This window comes from Corvus brachyrhynchos, unplaced genomic scaffold, assembly GCF_000691975.1.
Source record: "Corvus brachyrhynchos isolate BGI_N302 unplaced genomic scaffold, ASM69197v1 scaffold136, whole genome shotgun sequence".
Classification (NCBI taxonomy): domain Eukaryota; kingdom Metazoa; phylum Chordata; class Aves; order Passeriformes; family Corvidae; genus Corvus; species Corvus brachyrhynchos.
In genome coordinates, this window is record NW_008239080.1 from 3,810,397 (window position 1) to 3,828,086 (window position 17,690).

A 17,690-nucleotide genomic window follows, 5' to 3' on the forward strand; every position below is an offset into this window, starting at 1 on the left:
GGGGGGCGGGGGAGCCGCTCCGGCTGCCCACGGCAAGGCAGTGGGGGGGGTTCCACGGCTGGAACAGGTCCATCGACCCAGGATGGCCGTGGCCCGCTGGCCCCCACACGGGGCCCGCAGCCACCTGTCCCAGCGCCGGAAACGAGAGAGAGCTTGGGGGGGAGTTTGTCTATTCTTAAGTGTGGATCACAGAGGTGGTCACAACTTTAAGTGGCTTAGAGAATTGTCCATATTCAAACTGGCCAGCTGATAGGTTCTATCAGTTCCCAGAGGAAACTGTAAGTAACCCTTAGCAAGGACATCCCTTCCGGGACTATGCTTGCTAACCTATGACAAATGTGAAGTTCAGATCTTCAGCCAGACTTGGTATTTAAGTTTGTAAGACACTGGAATTAATTATATTTAATTCACTGAACCAAATCTCTGGTTTAAGTCTTTAGTGGCTTTTCATGCTGCACTTGTTAAATTATAATAAATTGGTCCAGTCTATTTTGATCTTTGTTGGACTAAAAATATTTAGAAAAATTTTAAATGCTCAGCTGATAGGAGACCAGAAAACCATACTTCTTGTACCTTAGCTCACTAAGTTTTTATGACCAAACCAAAATCTCTAAAATTTGAAACTTTGCGTTTACATTCAACATTTAGGTATGAGCTCCCCACACATGGATTGATTTTTCAACTTCTTTATATCACTTAGTTAAATATATTTATTTGATTTGAAAAAACAAGTCAGTCAAACAAAGAATATTTACTTGCAACGATATATTGTGTATGTTCAATAATAAAAGTGCTGTCATCAATGAAAACTATGATTTCCTTGACACGTGGTATCCTAATAAACTATGTCATGGCCAATAAACCTAAAATGTAAAATGTAGGTTAATATTTTATCTTTGAAATTTATTTTTTAAATTTTGTGCATATGTACCACTCAATAGGAAAGAGATGCTTAATTTTCACAAGATTAGATTTCTTATTAACTATAAGTGAACTGGTTCAAAAACTCAATACCAATATGCTGCCAAACCTGTCCTTGTAATACCTGCTTTATAACAGAATGTATTGGACAATGCTTGTTTGTTTAGAAACAGAGGATGCTTTCTTAGTGTGGCTACAGAACATCATATTAAAAATGAGAAGGCTTGTATCAACAGTGGGCTTATTGTTATATCTATCAATAGAAACAGGAGTATTTCCATAAAATCACTCAAAGAATTTGATATTCTATCGATTTTTTTGAAGACCCACTGTATTTTGAATGGTTTTTATTATAATTGCAAGTACATCTTTATCACTGACTTTATCATTATTACTTTGTTCCCTTTAGAGTGGCTTTGTATGTGAAACTGAAATGTTCAAGGAAACTGGAATATTTTACCCTATCCTAAATAAGATTTTAAAACATAAGAAAAGTATATGTTAAATTTGTCTATCACTTGTCTGTTTTCTCACATTAAATGTAATAAATTTCTTAAGTCTTCTGTTACTGTATTTTTCACCAGGCTTTACTGGTGAGTTATGTGAAACAGATGTTGCTGCCTGCCTATCACAACCATGTGGAGCCTCCAGCATCTGTAAAGACATAGTGGGTGGCTATCTCTGTTTCTGTGCACCTGGCTTTATAGGTGAGTTCATAGAAGTGTTGTTTAACATGTTTCTGTCAGTCCTAAACCAGAGAAAAGATGTTTGTTCAAAAACAGCAAGAGATAATTTAGCAGTGTGCCTCAGATTCAGGCAGAAACAAATTTTGTTTCCTGGCACACAAAAGTACTTGGCTGAGTAAGAGCATTCAGCTGTACAAAATACTGACTACAATATTTCCACTCCAATTACTCTTTATACTATTTTAGACATGGTGTCTGTCTTATACTGATGTGATTTGAACTCCCAGCCATATGCAAGTCGGCCTTAATTTATCTCCTTTGTGCTCTCTGTAACAATAAGGCTGCAGTAACAAGGGCCTCAACTGCCAAACATGCATCCAAGATCCTAGGCAGGTTTAACTACTCATGTTTGCATCTACCCTTCAGTCGATTGTCATTAGACTGACTAGATTAAAACTAGTTTGGGTATGTCAGCATACTGACATGGTGTTTCAAACTACAGTGTAAAAAAAAAAATCTTTCTAGATACATATGCAGGTATTTTTGATCCACTCTATGATGAAATAATCAAGGGCAGTAGGAATTCCCTGAGTGGCAGATCAGCTCTGCTACCCAGATCCATCCTGTCTAACTCCAGGGACTTTCACAGGGCTCCTAAAGCAGGAATAAGAATACACTAAAATCTCCCTCAATAATCAAGGACGACAGAGACAATCAGAGGAATTGAAATCTTGAGAAGACTGCATACCTCTTAACTTGCTGTTCTACATCCTTACAGAGGCATCCATTTAGATGAAATAATCTGTAATTTAATAGCTGTAGTATTTTTGTCTTTAATGCAATGAAATTCGATATCCTGTTTCTATGGTTGGTTTATTTTAGTAATATTATAAAAATATAAAGTAAAATTGTATGATTTTACTTGTGATAATCCTTGGTGAGATCTTTTTAAATTGAAATGTTTGTTTAAATTCTTATATTAATATCTACATAACACTAGATTAGTATTTTTATAGTTTTTCTCTAGTCAATTAAAACCCTCAAAGTCCTTCAGAAGGAGTCAGGAACTTTGTCTATCTTTAAGAATCAGTAATAATGAATTTGATGCCAGAAAAAAATATTAGCTACATCGTTCACAACTAGAAATCAGCATCAATATTTTTCCCCTGCACATTTACAAATACAAGTCAGTATCTAACTTTCCGATAATTCATTTTTTAAAAATATGAAAAATATTTGTCCATAACGAAAACATTTCCCAATATGTCCCATAGAGATCTTTTAAAAAAACCCCATTAATTGATAAATTAACGAAAAAATAACATTACAGAGAAAGATTGTGCTATTTTAATATTTTTTTCTTAGAAACCATATTTACACTTTTGTGATGTTTTAGGAAAACTCAAGATTTTATTGCCCTTAAAATATGAAAATATGCAACTTTTTGAGTACATCTGTAAAAGAATCTGTAAAATCTTTGACTAACACTATACTCTGATTTTTCCTTTAATCACCAAGAAATGAGTTCCCCAAAGACAATTTATGGCTCATTGGCAAGAGCTCCCTGTACTTAAGTTCAGTTATTTCATTTTGTTGTTGCTGCCTGCACTGATGATTCACCAATGGTGTGTTCCTAATGAAATGAATCCTTCCCTTGCCTCCAGGTCATAACTGTGAGATTGAAGTGGATGAGTGTCTTAGTGACCCTTGTCACAATGGAGCTACTTGTGTTGATCGCCTGAATGCCTTCAGTTGCATCTGTCAGGATGGATTTGAAGGTATAAAAAAATCCACAGAACGATAACTTTGTAAATTTACTCAGAGTTTTACACCAATTTTTTTTAACATATCAGATGAGATGCATGTATTCATATAAGGGTGTCATCTGAAGTCATAAACATGTCAGTTAGAAAAAGTGTATCTTGACTAAATTACATGTTCTGTTTTCATGACAGCATGGAACTAGGTGTTTTCTGCTAATTGGTGTCTTGGCTGTTGAAAATGGATCTGTGGGGTTCAGTGAAATTCTGAAAATAGGAAATACTGTTTTCTGCAAGTTTTTTAATATTTGGAAGCTTTAATATCACTGAATTGAGGGGATAAAACAGCTGTGTGGTAAAGGTTTTGTTCTTGGCATATTTGGAATATTTATATAAAAAATTTAATGGCTTTGATAAATGGATGAATTAATAGCTGCAGCTATGTTTTCAGCTTAGATCAGGAATTTAAAGTGTATCCATTTTCTTTTCAAAGCCCTGTTTTAAACATCATGTATATTTAATCATTAAAATACAAATAAATCCATAATTCAAATGTCCCAGTGCAAAATATTACAATTCTACCACTCATATATTCAGAACAATTATCACTTGCATTTTTAAATTTAAATATTTCTTTAAATGCTTTTAACTTCCCAAATCATGCAATTGATGTAATTTTTCATTTTTTCTTCAAATGATAAGAAATTAGGTTCAGTGAAAAATATTAGCAATAAAGTATTTTTATGCTTTGAGTAGTTATGTGGAGTTTTTATGGTCTAGATTGGAATAAATTTTCTTCTTGTCTATAACAGATTTCTTTTTCACAGTTTTTTGGGAATACATCTTTTGCCTTATCAGGAACACAAGAAATATTTCCTCTCACACTACTGCAGTGCAGTCTATTATACTTAATGTCATTTGGTTTCTGTTCTTCTATATTTCTATAATAAGAAAATTTTCTGCTTTAAACCTTAGTAAAATATTTGATTACTGTACTTTTAACGTATTTGAAAAATTAGTGAACAACTTAAACATTAAGAAGATGAACATCTGTCACAGACACCCAGATTTGAATATAAAAAGGATTACAAATAGATTCTGATATGTGAATTATATTCAGTTAAAATAAATGTTGGTATTTACCTAAATGTGCCATGGAATAACTTCTTTCCCCTTTCCCTGATTCTATATTCATAGGTACAACTTGTGAAGCAAATATAAATGAATGTCACTCCTCTCCATGTCTTCATAATGCATCATGTGCAGACCTTATTGGTGAATATAAATGCATCTGTCTACCTGGTTTTACCGGTGAGTTGTTTTCATAGCAAGCCTTGTTTTCCACAGCCAGATAGTCCACAAAGCATCCATTAAGACATTATTGACTAATTTGCTTGTGTTTTATTCTCATTTCTCTTTATCTGCCCTGGTGTAATGTTTAATTTGCATTCCAACAAACTGGAACACTGACTGTGTCTGTGAACTACATAGCACAAGATAAATTAGTCTGCATATAAAAGGGCCTTCAAAGCTTACACACACAAGGAAGACTAGTTACCATTTAGGAACTCAGAAATAAGTTGGTATGTATTTGTGCTGATTAGAACTAAATGAATGCTGGTATTAGTAATGTGGCTGTTTATCTGCTGATGTATGTTAGCTTATTTTCACAAGTTACCTCAGATTTTTGTGGTGCAAATGAATTAGAAATTGGCACCGGATTTTTTAGTAAGTATTCAAATCTTTCATCTTTTCAAAGGTGCAAGATGTGAAACAGATATAGATGAGTGTGCTTCATTTCCCTGCAAGAATGGAGCCACCTGCATTGACCAACCTGGTAATTATTTCTGCCAATGTGTGGCTCCGTTTAAAGGTAATGAACACCAAGGGAGATGGGAAAGCAAACATAATTAACTTCAGAAGGCATTTCTGTCAGTTGTCTAAATGCATTTCACTCTTCCTACAGCATTAATAGTCCTTCACCTTCTCAAGCAAAGCTTTCAATATATGCCTTAGGATGCAAGTAAAGTGAAGGGGATATTGTTTATACATCTGCTGGGTGTGTTTCTTTGTTAAACAAAATTGATACTTTAACATCAGTTTGTTAACAGAACACAATTGCTTACAAAATAAGAGGTATATACCCATTAAGCTCCCATCACAAAGATTGGTTGATTTTCTAAACAGTTTTGTCTCTAATTTTATTGGTCAAGGCATTCTCTAAATTATTTTATCATTTTTAGAAAACAATTTATAGCTATCTTGGATCCAGAAAATGTGTGTGATTATTTGTCTTGATGCTTTTAAAGGAAATACATTTAAATTTCAAGGGTTATTGTGACCTTTTTCATAGAAATTTTGGGGTTAAATTTTAAACATTTACTGCTAAAATAATTTAAAGTAACAAATTGTGTGATGTTCTTGAACAAATCTAGTTCAAGTGATAGTCTCAATTAAAAGCACCTATTGATTTATAAATTAAATATAAATGCATTTTTCCTCCAGCAGTTCAATATAATGATACTTACTTAGGATTCCAGAATAATCATTAAAAGGCAATTTTCCTGGTATGGTGAGACAGCAGGACTTTTCCCCTTTAGGGAAGATGGTTGAATAAAATTCATTATTCATGAGCTCATGAACAAACACTCATGTTTGTGCTTATTATGTTAATTAATGGTCAAAATTTAGTTTGTCATTTTTATTAGTTTTAATTTATGTTCTACTGAATAAAATCCAGTACAATAACAAGTAAATGACTATTGCAGTATCAGAGTTGCCTCTGTGCAGGAAGACATAAAATAATTTTCAGTACATGTTTAGAAATACTAGTCTCTTGAGTACATCTTACAAAAGGAGCCAGATTTCCAGAAGACTTTGGTATTCATTTAGATATTTCAGCAACTAATTAAAAATTAAAAAAATCAACCTTTCTATAGCCATCTTTCAAGAGACTAGCAGTGTCTCATATGCTCAATGGAAAAGGTAAGCCCTGCTGGCAAGATTCATAAAATATAACTGAGATTCTCCGAGAACATTATAGGAGGAAGTAGTTAGTGTCCTGCTGTGCCACTTAGACACTCACAAGTCTATGGGCCCAGATGGGATCCACCTGAGGGTACTAAGGAACTGCCAGAAGAGCTCACCAAAACACTCCCCATCATTTGTCACCATTTCTGGCTAACTGGGGAGGTCCCAGATGACTGGAGGTTGTCTGGAGTGTGATGCCCATTCTCAGGAAGGGTTGGAAGCAGGATTCAGGGAACTACAGGCTTGTCAGCCTGGCCTCGGCACCTGGCAAGGGTATGGAACAGATTATCTTGAGTGTGATCACATAACACCAACAGGACAACCAGGGGATCAGACCCAGCCAGCATGGGTTTAGGATAGACAGGTCCTGCTTGACCAACCTCATCTCCTTTTATAACCAGGTGACCCACCTGGTGGATGATGGGAAGGGTGTGGATGTTGTCTACCTGGACTTCATCAAAGCCTTTGATACTGTCTCCAAGAGCCTACTCCTGGAGAAGCTGGTAATCTATGGCTAAGACAGTTGCACTCTGCACAGGGTTAAGAACTGTCTGGATGGCCAGGCCCAGAGAGTGGTGGTGAATGGACTCACATCCATGTGATGGCCAGTGACTAGTGGGGTTCCCCAGGGCTCAGTAGCGAAGCTAGTCCTGTTTAATGTCTTTGTCAATGATCTGGATAAAGGGCCCAAGTGCACCCTCAAGCAGCTTGCAGATGACACCAAGTTGGGCAGGATTGTTGATCTGTTGGAAGTTAGGAAGGCTCTGCAGAGGAATCTGGACATGCTGATTCAGTGGGCCAAGGTCAATGGTATGAGGTTCGAAGTGAAGGGTCCTACACTTTGGTCACAGAAACCCTATTCATCCCTACAGGCTGGGGGCAAAGTGGCTGGAAAGCTGCCCAGCAGAAAAGGACCTGGGGTTGACAGCGGTTGAACATGAGCCAGAGTGTGCCCAGGTGGCCAAGAAGGCCAATGGAATCCTGGCCTGAATCAGCGATAGTGTGGCCAGCAGGACCAGGGCAGTGACTGTCCCCCTGTACTCAGCACTGGTGAGGCCCCACCTCAAGTCCTGTGTCCAGTTCTGGGCCCCTCACTGCAAGAAAGACACTGATGTGCTGGAGGATGTGCATATAAGGGCAACCGAGCAGGTGAGGGTTCTGGAGTGTAAGTCATATCAGGAGTGGCTGAGGGAGCTGGGGTTGCTTAGCCTGTAGAGGAGGAGGCTCAGGGGAGACCTTATTAATCTCTACAACTTCCTGAAAGGAGATTAAAGCAAGGTGGGGGTTGTTCTCCCAGGCACCAAGAAACAGGACAAGAGGGCATGGCCTTTAGCTGAACCAGGGAAGGTTCAGGTTGAACATCAGGAAGAATTTCTTCACTGAAAGGGTGATTAACCATTGGAATGGGCTATCCAGGGAAGTACCAGTGCTGCCATCCCAGGAGGTGTTCAAGAAAAGACTGGCACTTAGTGCTGTGGTTTAGTTGACAGGGTGATGATTGGTCAATGGTTGGACTCGATGACCTTGGAGGTCTTTTCCAACCTAATGATTCAATGATTCTATTCTATTCTATGATAATATTTTTCATACAGGATGTCTGAGGTTGTTTACTTCTTCACAGCTTTATTCAACACCTTCCAAAATCAAATTCTTATACTGATTTTACCTAGATTTATATGGGTATAAATAAAAGTAGACTTAATTTCATATGGAAACTCTACTCTGTCTCACACCATCTGTTTATTTAGTATTAAACTTCTGTAAATGTAGCCTTTAACAGATCCACTCTAAGCCTACATAATGGTTAGTTAAACTATGTTTTCTAATTGTGTGGCTATATTCAGGTTATTTTAATGAACAGCTTTGTGTGCACTAATTAAAGATTACAGAATTACTTAGTTAAGAAAGTACAAACATTATGTTAATGGTAAAAATTATATAGGAACACCTGCTTTGGTTTTGAGTATTTTCACAGATTTTCTTGCTTCTGATATTTTCAGTGGAAAACCATAAATGCTGTATGATGAATGCTGTCATTTACCTGGAAAGCAATCTGAAGTTGTATTTCCATAGTATATTGCAATGAATTGATTGTTCCATCACAATATCTGACTTGAAGGGCATGCACTACTGCTAGGAACATATTACATATCAGGAACATGTACCAGCAGATCAGATGTACAGCAGACCTCTACTATACAGACTGTGGAAATAAGGAATTCAGAGCATGATTTGGACATTCAGGTGCATTCATACAAAAGATAGCCTGTCAGATTAAGCTAGAAACTGATTCTATATATAGAAACTGGTTTACATATGTTTATCTTGCTTTTGTGTTTATTTCCTTGACTATTTTTGTTTATTTTGACAAGGAGACTAAGGAAGATTATGACCAGAAAGTTTTAATTTTTCCTTTTCTCTTCCCCTCATTTTCTCATGTTTTTTTAAAAAGGAAAAAGCAAATTTTTGCTTTCTTCACATTTCTAGACTTCTGGGAGCAAGTAAAGATGCTATTCATTTTCATTTTTTTATAATATCCTGAAGGGGTACTTTTTTATATTTAAAAACTTTTTTATTAGTTGTATATAAATATGAAAAGTCATCAGAAATTTAATTAAAGTATTATTCTGTACTCATAGCTTCCTGTATTTTTCTTGGAAGGCGCAGTGGGCTTGTTTGTTTGTTTGTTTGGGTTTTTTAAAGCACAGATTTGTCTACTTAGAAAAAATGTTTTAATTCTTTCCATTGGCTTTCATAGAATAATGGAAGACATCAAAGCCTTTTAAGAACAATGATGCTTGGACAGTGACATATATCTAGATTTTTCTTCAAATGTCTCTAGTCCAGGTTGTGAATATTAACTCTACAAGTCTGATAGGTGAATGAAGTTTTACTTCTCCTGGGGGCACCAAGTCTTTTTCAGAAAATCCAGTTTTCATAAAGTAAGTGGATAGAGAGCACTGGAGAATTTTATCTTCTGATGCTGCTGGTGTAACCTTAGTAAAACTAATGCATTCCTCTCCATCAGTGTTCTTCTGAGAGTAGATTTCCCCACATGTAGTGCAGATCACGGTCTTTCTAGAAGTTCTAGTGTTTCATTGGAATTTTGGCCACTGAAATTACTACCTTTGACTTTTCCCAAATGTTCAGACAAACAGCTTGAGTATACTAGCAGTCCACCTATGCGTAATTCAAGAGAAAATGGAATAAACTTATAAGATTTTCGGATATAAAACAACATCCTTGTCAACATCTAATAATGTTCTATTTAATAAATATGATAGCTGAAGTATTTCCATCCTATTTTGGCCAAGTTCCTTGTCCTTGTGGAGTTGAAAATTGATTTTCTGTTTTCCAAAATCATGGAGTTTTACCTGTAGTCCCAAAAAGGTACAAAATAATGAACTTCAAAGTCCCTATATTTTTATACCATAACTCTTTTGACCTTGGTTTGGAGAAGCTCAAGACTTGATTAATGGAAGAAAATCTACACCATATTGTGTTATTAATCTGGTTAGAGAAAGAGATTCTTGTGTAAACCCACAGTAATCCTAGAAGTTACCGAGACCCACTGAGCCTGTGCTGTGACTAAGCCTAAACAGAGAAAAAAATAGCATCTAGGTCTGTATAATATGCTTTTCCATTTATAATAGTTATCCATGCCAGAAGTACCGTATGTGTTTGTGAATATGTTCTAATTAATCAAACATGACAACCCAGTTATAAAAGTCCAGTTCTCTGTTTCTGTTGGTTTTCAGCAGTGTTCTGCCACTAACCTGTATGGTACAAGTCATTATCACACCTCATGCTTTAAAGCTGAAATGGTCATGCTGCCACTTACATATACTGCAGTGTGATGTTCTTTACATATAGTATTTAACCTTAGTATGTCTGGTACAGTTGCTTCTGCTTGGTTGTAATATATTTGTACCTGCAAATACGCATTTTAGGAATGTCTCCACTTTCACCTGTTTTCTATCCTAACTGAGGTACAACAGTGATAGTCATGTATATGGGACATTTTGTATCAGTGGACATTCTGAAGTTCTTCAGAAACAGAGAAGAGAGAAGCTGTTGTATTCACTGCTGACAAAGCAACTGGAACTGGGAGAAGGAAGGAAGATAAATGTGTTTTGAGTGCAAGGCAAATCAAGTATTTTAATATTCTTAATATTATCAAGACTTTGATTCCGTTACAGTACCCTAGCTGAGAAATTATTGTAATAACCTTTCTATTATGATATTGATTCTAAAATTGAAGCCTTTCTATAATAGAATCACAGTTATTACAGAATTGATGTTAAGTCCTTTGGCAGAGAGCAAAATGAGTGAGAAACATATGGTGAGGCAGTATCTCATTTAGGGGTCCTAATGGCTTCACGAAAGGTGGAATGAAAGCTCCCATGGCTCTATCAGAAAATACTGTGTTGTCCCATTAAAAATTCAAACATATTCAAAAGCACTGCAGTTAGTAAATGTTATAACATCTAGATGTATATCCATGCTGTTTGTATTGGTGGTTTTAGTGTTTTGTACTAAAGAGCATTGAGGTATAATAAATATTCTTTTAACAATCAAGTTCATAGCAATAAATGGAACCTTACTGTTGACAGCTTTGAAATGCCAACATTTTAATGTATCCCATAGCCACATCAATGAAGCTACTCACAACTAATAGAGAGCAGTCACTGCTGAGAATGTAGCAGAGAGAGTTTGTCCCTGTATCAGGCAAGCTGCTTTTCAGAATTCTTAGCATGCAAAAGGTGAACGTTCTCACTACAATTTCTAGACCAGCTCATTTTTACAGAAGATAAAGTAAGACTTATAAGGCTGTTTTTTTTCTTATTTGGTACTATTGATAGCTAAGAACAGATCTTGCACTCCCACACCAGAACTGCAAATTTTCCCGTTTTTTTCAGCCTTGCACTCCCACACCAGAACTGCAAATTTTCCCCATTTTCTACACTGGTATTTGAGGCAAAGATGAAACTAACTAACAACATTTCTGTGACACATGGACTGAGCCAGTAATCTGCTGTTTCCAAAGAAAGCTCAAGAAGGAAGAAAGCATTAAAAATCCTGTTTCAATTAAAGACTTTATATTGGATATATGATAGTCCTATGAGAGTTAACATGATTTTTTTTTTCCTTAAAAAATAAAGGAAAAAAACCACCAGTTGTTTAGTAACTTGTTTTTAATGAATGGAGCAAAGATTTTTATCCTTTGATCCAAATTATTTACATTACTCATTTCAAAAAATGCACTGTATGTATTTTGTCTAGATGTTGCTAAATAGGTATGACCTTTTAAATCAAATATGTGCAATTGCAGAGGAAAATCGAAATTCAGTTCTGAGGAAATGTCTACTTATATCTTGCAGCCTTAATGACACATGTCTCCAAATGTGTTCCAATTAAGATTAAAGCAAAAATGGTAATTGACCATCAAACACGTTGCAAAAGAAAGTAAACTAGTAAGAAAGGCAACTCAGCAGAAAAAAAATGCTTAAGTCTGTTGGAAAACAAGAGTAATAATGGAGTTTTCATCACAGGACACTCTATTATGGGAACAGCTAATTACAAAACAGATAATAAGTAAGAAATATAAGTGCTCATGAAGGCAAAAAGCTAGAGTAGACATAATGGAGCAATTACTTTTCCAGTGCTCATAGGCCAAACCTCAGTCTTTCCTGTGCCAAGCCCCATGTGAAAAGGCAGGTTTGCAAGACTTGTGGCTCTTTCTAGCATATCTCTGTGTTAGACCACAAACCACTATATTCTGTTCAACATCAGGTTTTATCTTGTTTTGCAACTCTCTTGACATTGAACAGCCAAATAAAATTTTATTTAGGGGAAAAATGAAACTGATGCATAGATATATGAAAGGCACTCTGCATCACGTAGGAGCTTTTTGAGGGAAGAGAAGCAGAGTGTCCATGTTTGGGTTAAATCACCTAGAAAACATGCACTGCCTCTGAACGATGAAGGATATATAATGCCTAAATGGAAATCAGTATGAGCTGGGACCTGCTGTTGGCTCATATACGAAGTCACTGCAGGACTTTGGAATTTTTTCTGATATTTCTATTGGGTTTTGTATTGTTCCTAAAAGCTGACAACTAGATGAATAAATTCAGCTGCTTCTGTCTCCAAAATGAAAGAATTCAGAGAGAAAGGCTTTTTCCTAGACATTTCTAGTGTCTATTTAGGTGCTTTTGGTTATGTTAGATATCCACAAGGGTCTGGCAGACATGACAAGGTCTGTAGCAGAGCTGTGGCCTTCCAGAACAGCACTGAGAACACAAAGGCATTTCTAAAAGCCTTGTTTGCTTAACTCTGTCCGTATAAATTCAGTGAGGTAAGTGCTGTAGATTCAACTCTGCTTTCAGTTTGCACCTTGGGACACATCTTGATCCACAAGAAGAATTTTCTAAGCTTTTGCAGCCATGAGTAATCTGGGAATACTTCATATGTAAATCCAGTCACCTCCAGCTGATAAGGGGTTTGAATTTCATCAGTTATTCTGTGGGAATGGCGTACAAGATCCTCTATTCAGGAAGCATATTTAAGTTATGGAGATGATACAAGTTATCTTCATTGCAAATGGAAATCTGGCCCTTAGTTTTCCAGAAAGCATGTGCAAACTACCGTTTTTAAAGACTTAAAACATGGTTACCTTTTCCAGGGCTGCCCTGCAAATCATGAAGGCATTGCTGCTGCTCAAAGAAAAGTTTACCAAATTTCAGAGGGGTTTTTTTGACTACTGATGCAAATGTTTTTAGCTTTATTTTTCTATATAGTGAGCCTACTTCTGGCATAGGGTCATCTGCCACTATGAAAAAATAAAAGTAATAGATTTATAATCTTGATATCAATTGCTATAAATAATATCAGTCAAATCACTCCAATTTTAAGAAAATGAAAGTGTGATCTCAGAACTCAGAAGAGTTTAACCACCAGAACTAAAGGTAGCCATTATTGCAACTCAAACTGACACCCACAAGTTCTAGGCCATAAGGAAAACCTAAGCTTGATACAAGCTTTCTGTAAGTTTGCCACACATACTATTAATTTAAATTGAATGCTGATGCAGATAAAATAAAGAACGAAAACACAAGCATTACCATATATTTCAGTTGAAATAAATTTTTGTTGTTTTCCTTAGTGGAATTCTTCTTTTGGTTTCTGAGAAAGAGTGAAGCATGTTTTCATGTTGAAATGTGAAATTCACAGATGTGGATACAGATATATCTTCATTGTTTATTCATTACAAACTTGTGTATTTTGAAGAAAAAAAATGCACCTAAATAATATATTCAACTTCTTCTTTTTTATATTTTTACAGAAATTTATACAGGTATGGAGAAGTATATACATCTCTGTGTGATCTTCATTATAAAATTTGTGATGTGGGTCTTATACTCTATTTCAGCACTCTTGCATGCTCTGCATTATCATATATAATGAAGAAAATATATTTTTACTTGAAAAATGCTAAGTATTGTTTTTCAAATATCCTTCCATTAAAAAAACCCAAAGTATATGATTTTCAATTTTCAAGTATGGATATCAGAGAAAATGCCTTTCCACTGCTTATATACAGAATCTCAAAGCAATTCCTTTAATGGAAATTAGAATTTGGATTCCAAAGAAAAGAATGGATTTTCTATAAATTTGAAGTGTAAGAAAATACTTGTTATGCTTTTAAACTGTTATTATAATACTCAGCTTAATTTCAAGTAATATGAAAATATGCATGCTTCAGTTATTTTTCTATTTCCTACCCACATCCAGGGTACTTCTGGTTTTTTATTTACTTTTATTAGTCTTTAATCATCTCAGTTCTGGAGATCTTTTCTTTTTTTATGTCCCATAGCAGACCAAGATAAGCAGGCAGTTTTTAAAATAATGGCAAGCTTAGAGGTACATCTAAGCTTCTCAAGTTTTTGAACTTTTAATAGAGACAATTTTATCTTTAGCATTAAGATATTTAATATTTACAGTTGCAAGGAACTCAACTATTAGGTATTTAACTTCTTGCTCATTAGTGTTCCTGGGATTTTATGGTAAGTCTATGAAAGTCTTTGGGGGTAAGAGCTACTGATCCGTGTTAAGTTGATGAAAAAAACCCCACATATTTCTCTAAAGTGATCAAATAACTTTTGAATTAAAATTGTTGTATCCATTCATTTCAAAAGGATTATCTTTGGAAAAACAGTAAGTTGCATATAGATTGGGGGCAGGGTTTGGGGGGCGTGGAGAGGCATGTCTTTATATAGCTTTATAGTGCTTTTGCACACTGGGTTATCTCCCATAACTAAATGCATTTTAATTTTTATTGTAAAGTATTCAACTTACTTAATTTATCTTGGAAAATGGTAGTGATTTATTTCAACATTAGAAGTGCATTTTAGCTCTGTTGATAAAAGGTAAGTTAAAAAAGACTGAAACAATGCTGTTGCAGTGGTGTTATGATCACAGAATCACAGTGCTGGTGCTGCTACCTGCTTGGTAGTTCTTGAAAGTTTCTTGTCCTCATGAGTGCATATTTAACACCATTACCAGACTACTTGTTGTAATTTAGGAAATTGCCATCCAAATGACACACTTTTGTCTTTCTGGTAGATATTTTATTTTCACTATATTGTCATAATTGTGCCAGCAGTCTGCAATGAGATATATTTTGCAGTCCATACTTTTACAGCTAAATACTGAATTTGAAAACTGTTGTCAGATTTAATTCCTTAAAATGTTAGTAGCAAATGTTTTATTTATTAAATTATTTTCCTAAAAAATAGCAACATTGAAGAGATGTCACTTCTGATTATAGGAGCATTCAGTACTATACATCAAAACATTTCATGTACATATTTATGCTGAGCAAATAAAACAAACAAATATCAATAGTTTCACATAAAGAAATGGAAATTTATCTCAGGTAATTTATTTTCCATGCCATTTTTATAAATTAGGCTTTTGACCTTTAGTAATAGCCTAAAAAGGACAGTCCTTTTCAGCAAAGTAAAATCTATTTTTAGTGTTCATTTATGGTATTTAGAAATTCTACCCTAGAAGTATTATAAGCAAATACAGTAGAAAAGGAAACTCATTAATATCAGCAGAATGAAATTTCTGAATATGCAATATGCTTCTTGCTCCTTAAAAAAAAAGTGGTTTCCAAATAAATATTCATTATTTGATATATCGTATGCTAACAGAGAAGCATACTATATGCTATGAGTGTATGCTTATACGTAGATAAAGAAGTATAATACTTAATGCAATATATTGTGCAACTGTAAAGGAAATTGTCCTTCAGCTGACTGTTTAATTTAATCATTTTGGCGTATACTTTTGGGGTTTGTTCAGGTTTATTCTAATAGGCCTTTAGTTGCCTATTAAAGACAATCTATTATTGTAATTAATAAATTGTAGCTAAGAATCAAACAAGCAAAAAGGTTAAATCTGTCTAATGGAAATAAGCATAGTTGTAAAGATCATCTGAACTTAATTAATTAATTTCTGGGCTGGATTCTTTCACATTTCGTCTGTTGGGCATTCTCTTTTTTGTCAGCTGTGTAGTGAACATTACCTTTTTAATTTGTGATGGCCAATTTAAAATTTCTGATAAGTCAGTGAGAGAAGACAGTTTATAAACTTTTCCTTGCACACCACTCCTTTTTGTCAACAGTCACAGACTTGCTATTTCAGAAACTTTTCAGATCAAGTGAGACGCTTCATATGTTTAGTACAAAATAGATGTATTGAAATCAATCAGCAACAGTAAAACATTTGTACAAAAATGTTTGTACAGAAATTCTTCAACAAATATTTAGAAGAGACAGAAAATGCTGAAAACATAAAAACTGTTTTCTGATTAAGTTACTTTTATAGAAAAAATTTCAACCTATAACCTGTTTGCTACTTGACTTATCCTTAGTCATACATCTTTTTTACAGCTTTGTAAAAAAATGCTGGTGTAAGAGCAACAGTAGCAAGTGAACTTGTTTTGCAAATGTGTAACCACCAGTGCTTACTACCATCCAACCTTAACCTTTGTGTGGATGTGCTAGAATGTTGTTATTATGTTAGAATTGTAAAAAAAATTCTATATTAACTCATCCAATTTTCTTACTTTCTTGCTCTTTGTATTGATTAGCATTAAGAATTAATTAATTAACAGTGAAAGATTTTCAGAAATGTGTTAAAATGATACAAACAGTTGTGATTCTCTGAGTAAGGGAATAGTCTTTTTACTTATTAATTCTTAACACTGAGAGTTAAAAATTAATTGATTCAGGGGAAGGGACTGAGTGGGATGGACACAGTCTTATTATTTCATTACCTTTTGTTTTACCAATCCTCCAGTAAGAATAGGAATGAAACCTTTGCCATTTCTGATAGCAGCAGAAGAAAAGATTTTTCATGCAATGATATGCATGAAAGCTGGGTGGGAGGAAAAAGGCACTGACTATCTAATTAAAGAGTGTTGACTATTGTTTGAAATAAGGCACTGAAAATTATTATAATATTAATAGCAACTAACATCATTCCACGTGGTTTAGCCTCCTTTGGTAAACTACTTTATGTCCATATTTTAATTTGTCATTCTTTATAAATCTCAGGATAATTTAATTTTTTTTTTCTTTGTGCCATTTCACTTTACTATAGTTAGAATGAAAGAAGTAATTTGTTTTCCCTAATTCCTTAAAAAGAGGGAAAATCTATTTTTTCAGGAAATAATTTTGGTGTAATTTCAAATCTACACAAAATTCACTGTAATTCATAGCCTTATGGGGTGCTTGAGCAAGAATCATGTTCCTGTTTGCAGAACTCCATGGGAGGAAGGTGCATAAGCTCCTTGTCATGCATCCTGGTTTAGTTTCCACGTGCCAGGGGAAGAACCTAGCAAGTAAGAACAGGCTACACAGGATCAGTGATAACAAAATGGAAGATGAAGAAGTTCTTAGAGACCCTGAAGGGAGAAAGCGTGATATCCACAACAGCAGGATAGGAGGAGAAGATCAGGGTAGGTCGAGGATACACTCAGGCATGGGGAGAAAGAGACTCTACAACTGTGAAGGCTGGAAGATGATTCCTTTGATTACTTGGATGAGAGGTTTTATCTGGAAGGGCAAGTAAGCTGTCTGAGTCTGACACATCCACCCTCACCAGTACCACTGAAATAAAGCAGTGGTTGACAACAGATAAGACACTTCTCTGAGGGAGAGTGGTACCAGTCAACCAGACCTGATCTCAGAGGAGGTTTATTTGCATGTCAGAAATATCAGTG

The 17,690-nt window shown here is 35.1% G+C and overlaps 1 protein-coding gene across 3 annotated transcripts in view; it reads left to right on the forward strand.

Annotated features, from left to right (window-relative positions):
• EYS (eyes shut homolog (Drosophila)) overlaps nt 1-17,690 on the forward strand; it is an 859,267-nt gene that overhangs the window by 317,911 nt on the left and 523,666 nt on the right. For all 3 annotated transcript variants that reach the window (XM_017739228.1, XM_017739229.1, XM_017739230.1), the window contains 4 exons: nt 1,506-1,628; nt 3,272-3,385; nt 4,565-4,678; nt 5,127-5,240. In XM_017739228.1, the coding sequence (XP_017594717.1) occupies nt 1,506-1,628; nt 3,272-3,385; nt 4,565-4,678; nt 5,127-5,240 (465 nt within the window). The remainder of the gene's footprint in view (nt 1-1,505; nt 1,629-3,271; nt 3,386-4,564; nt 4,679-5,126; nt 5,241-17,690) is intronic.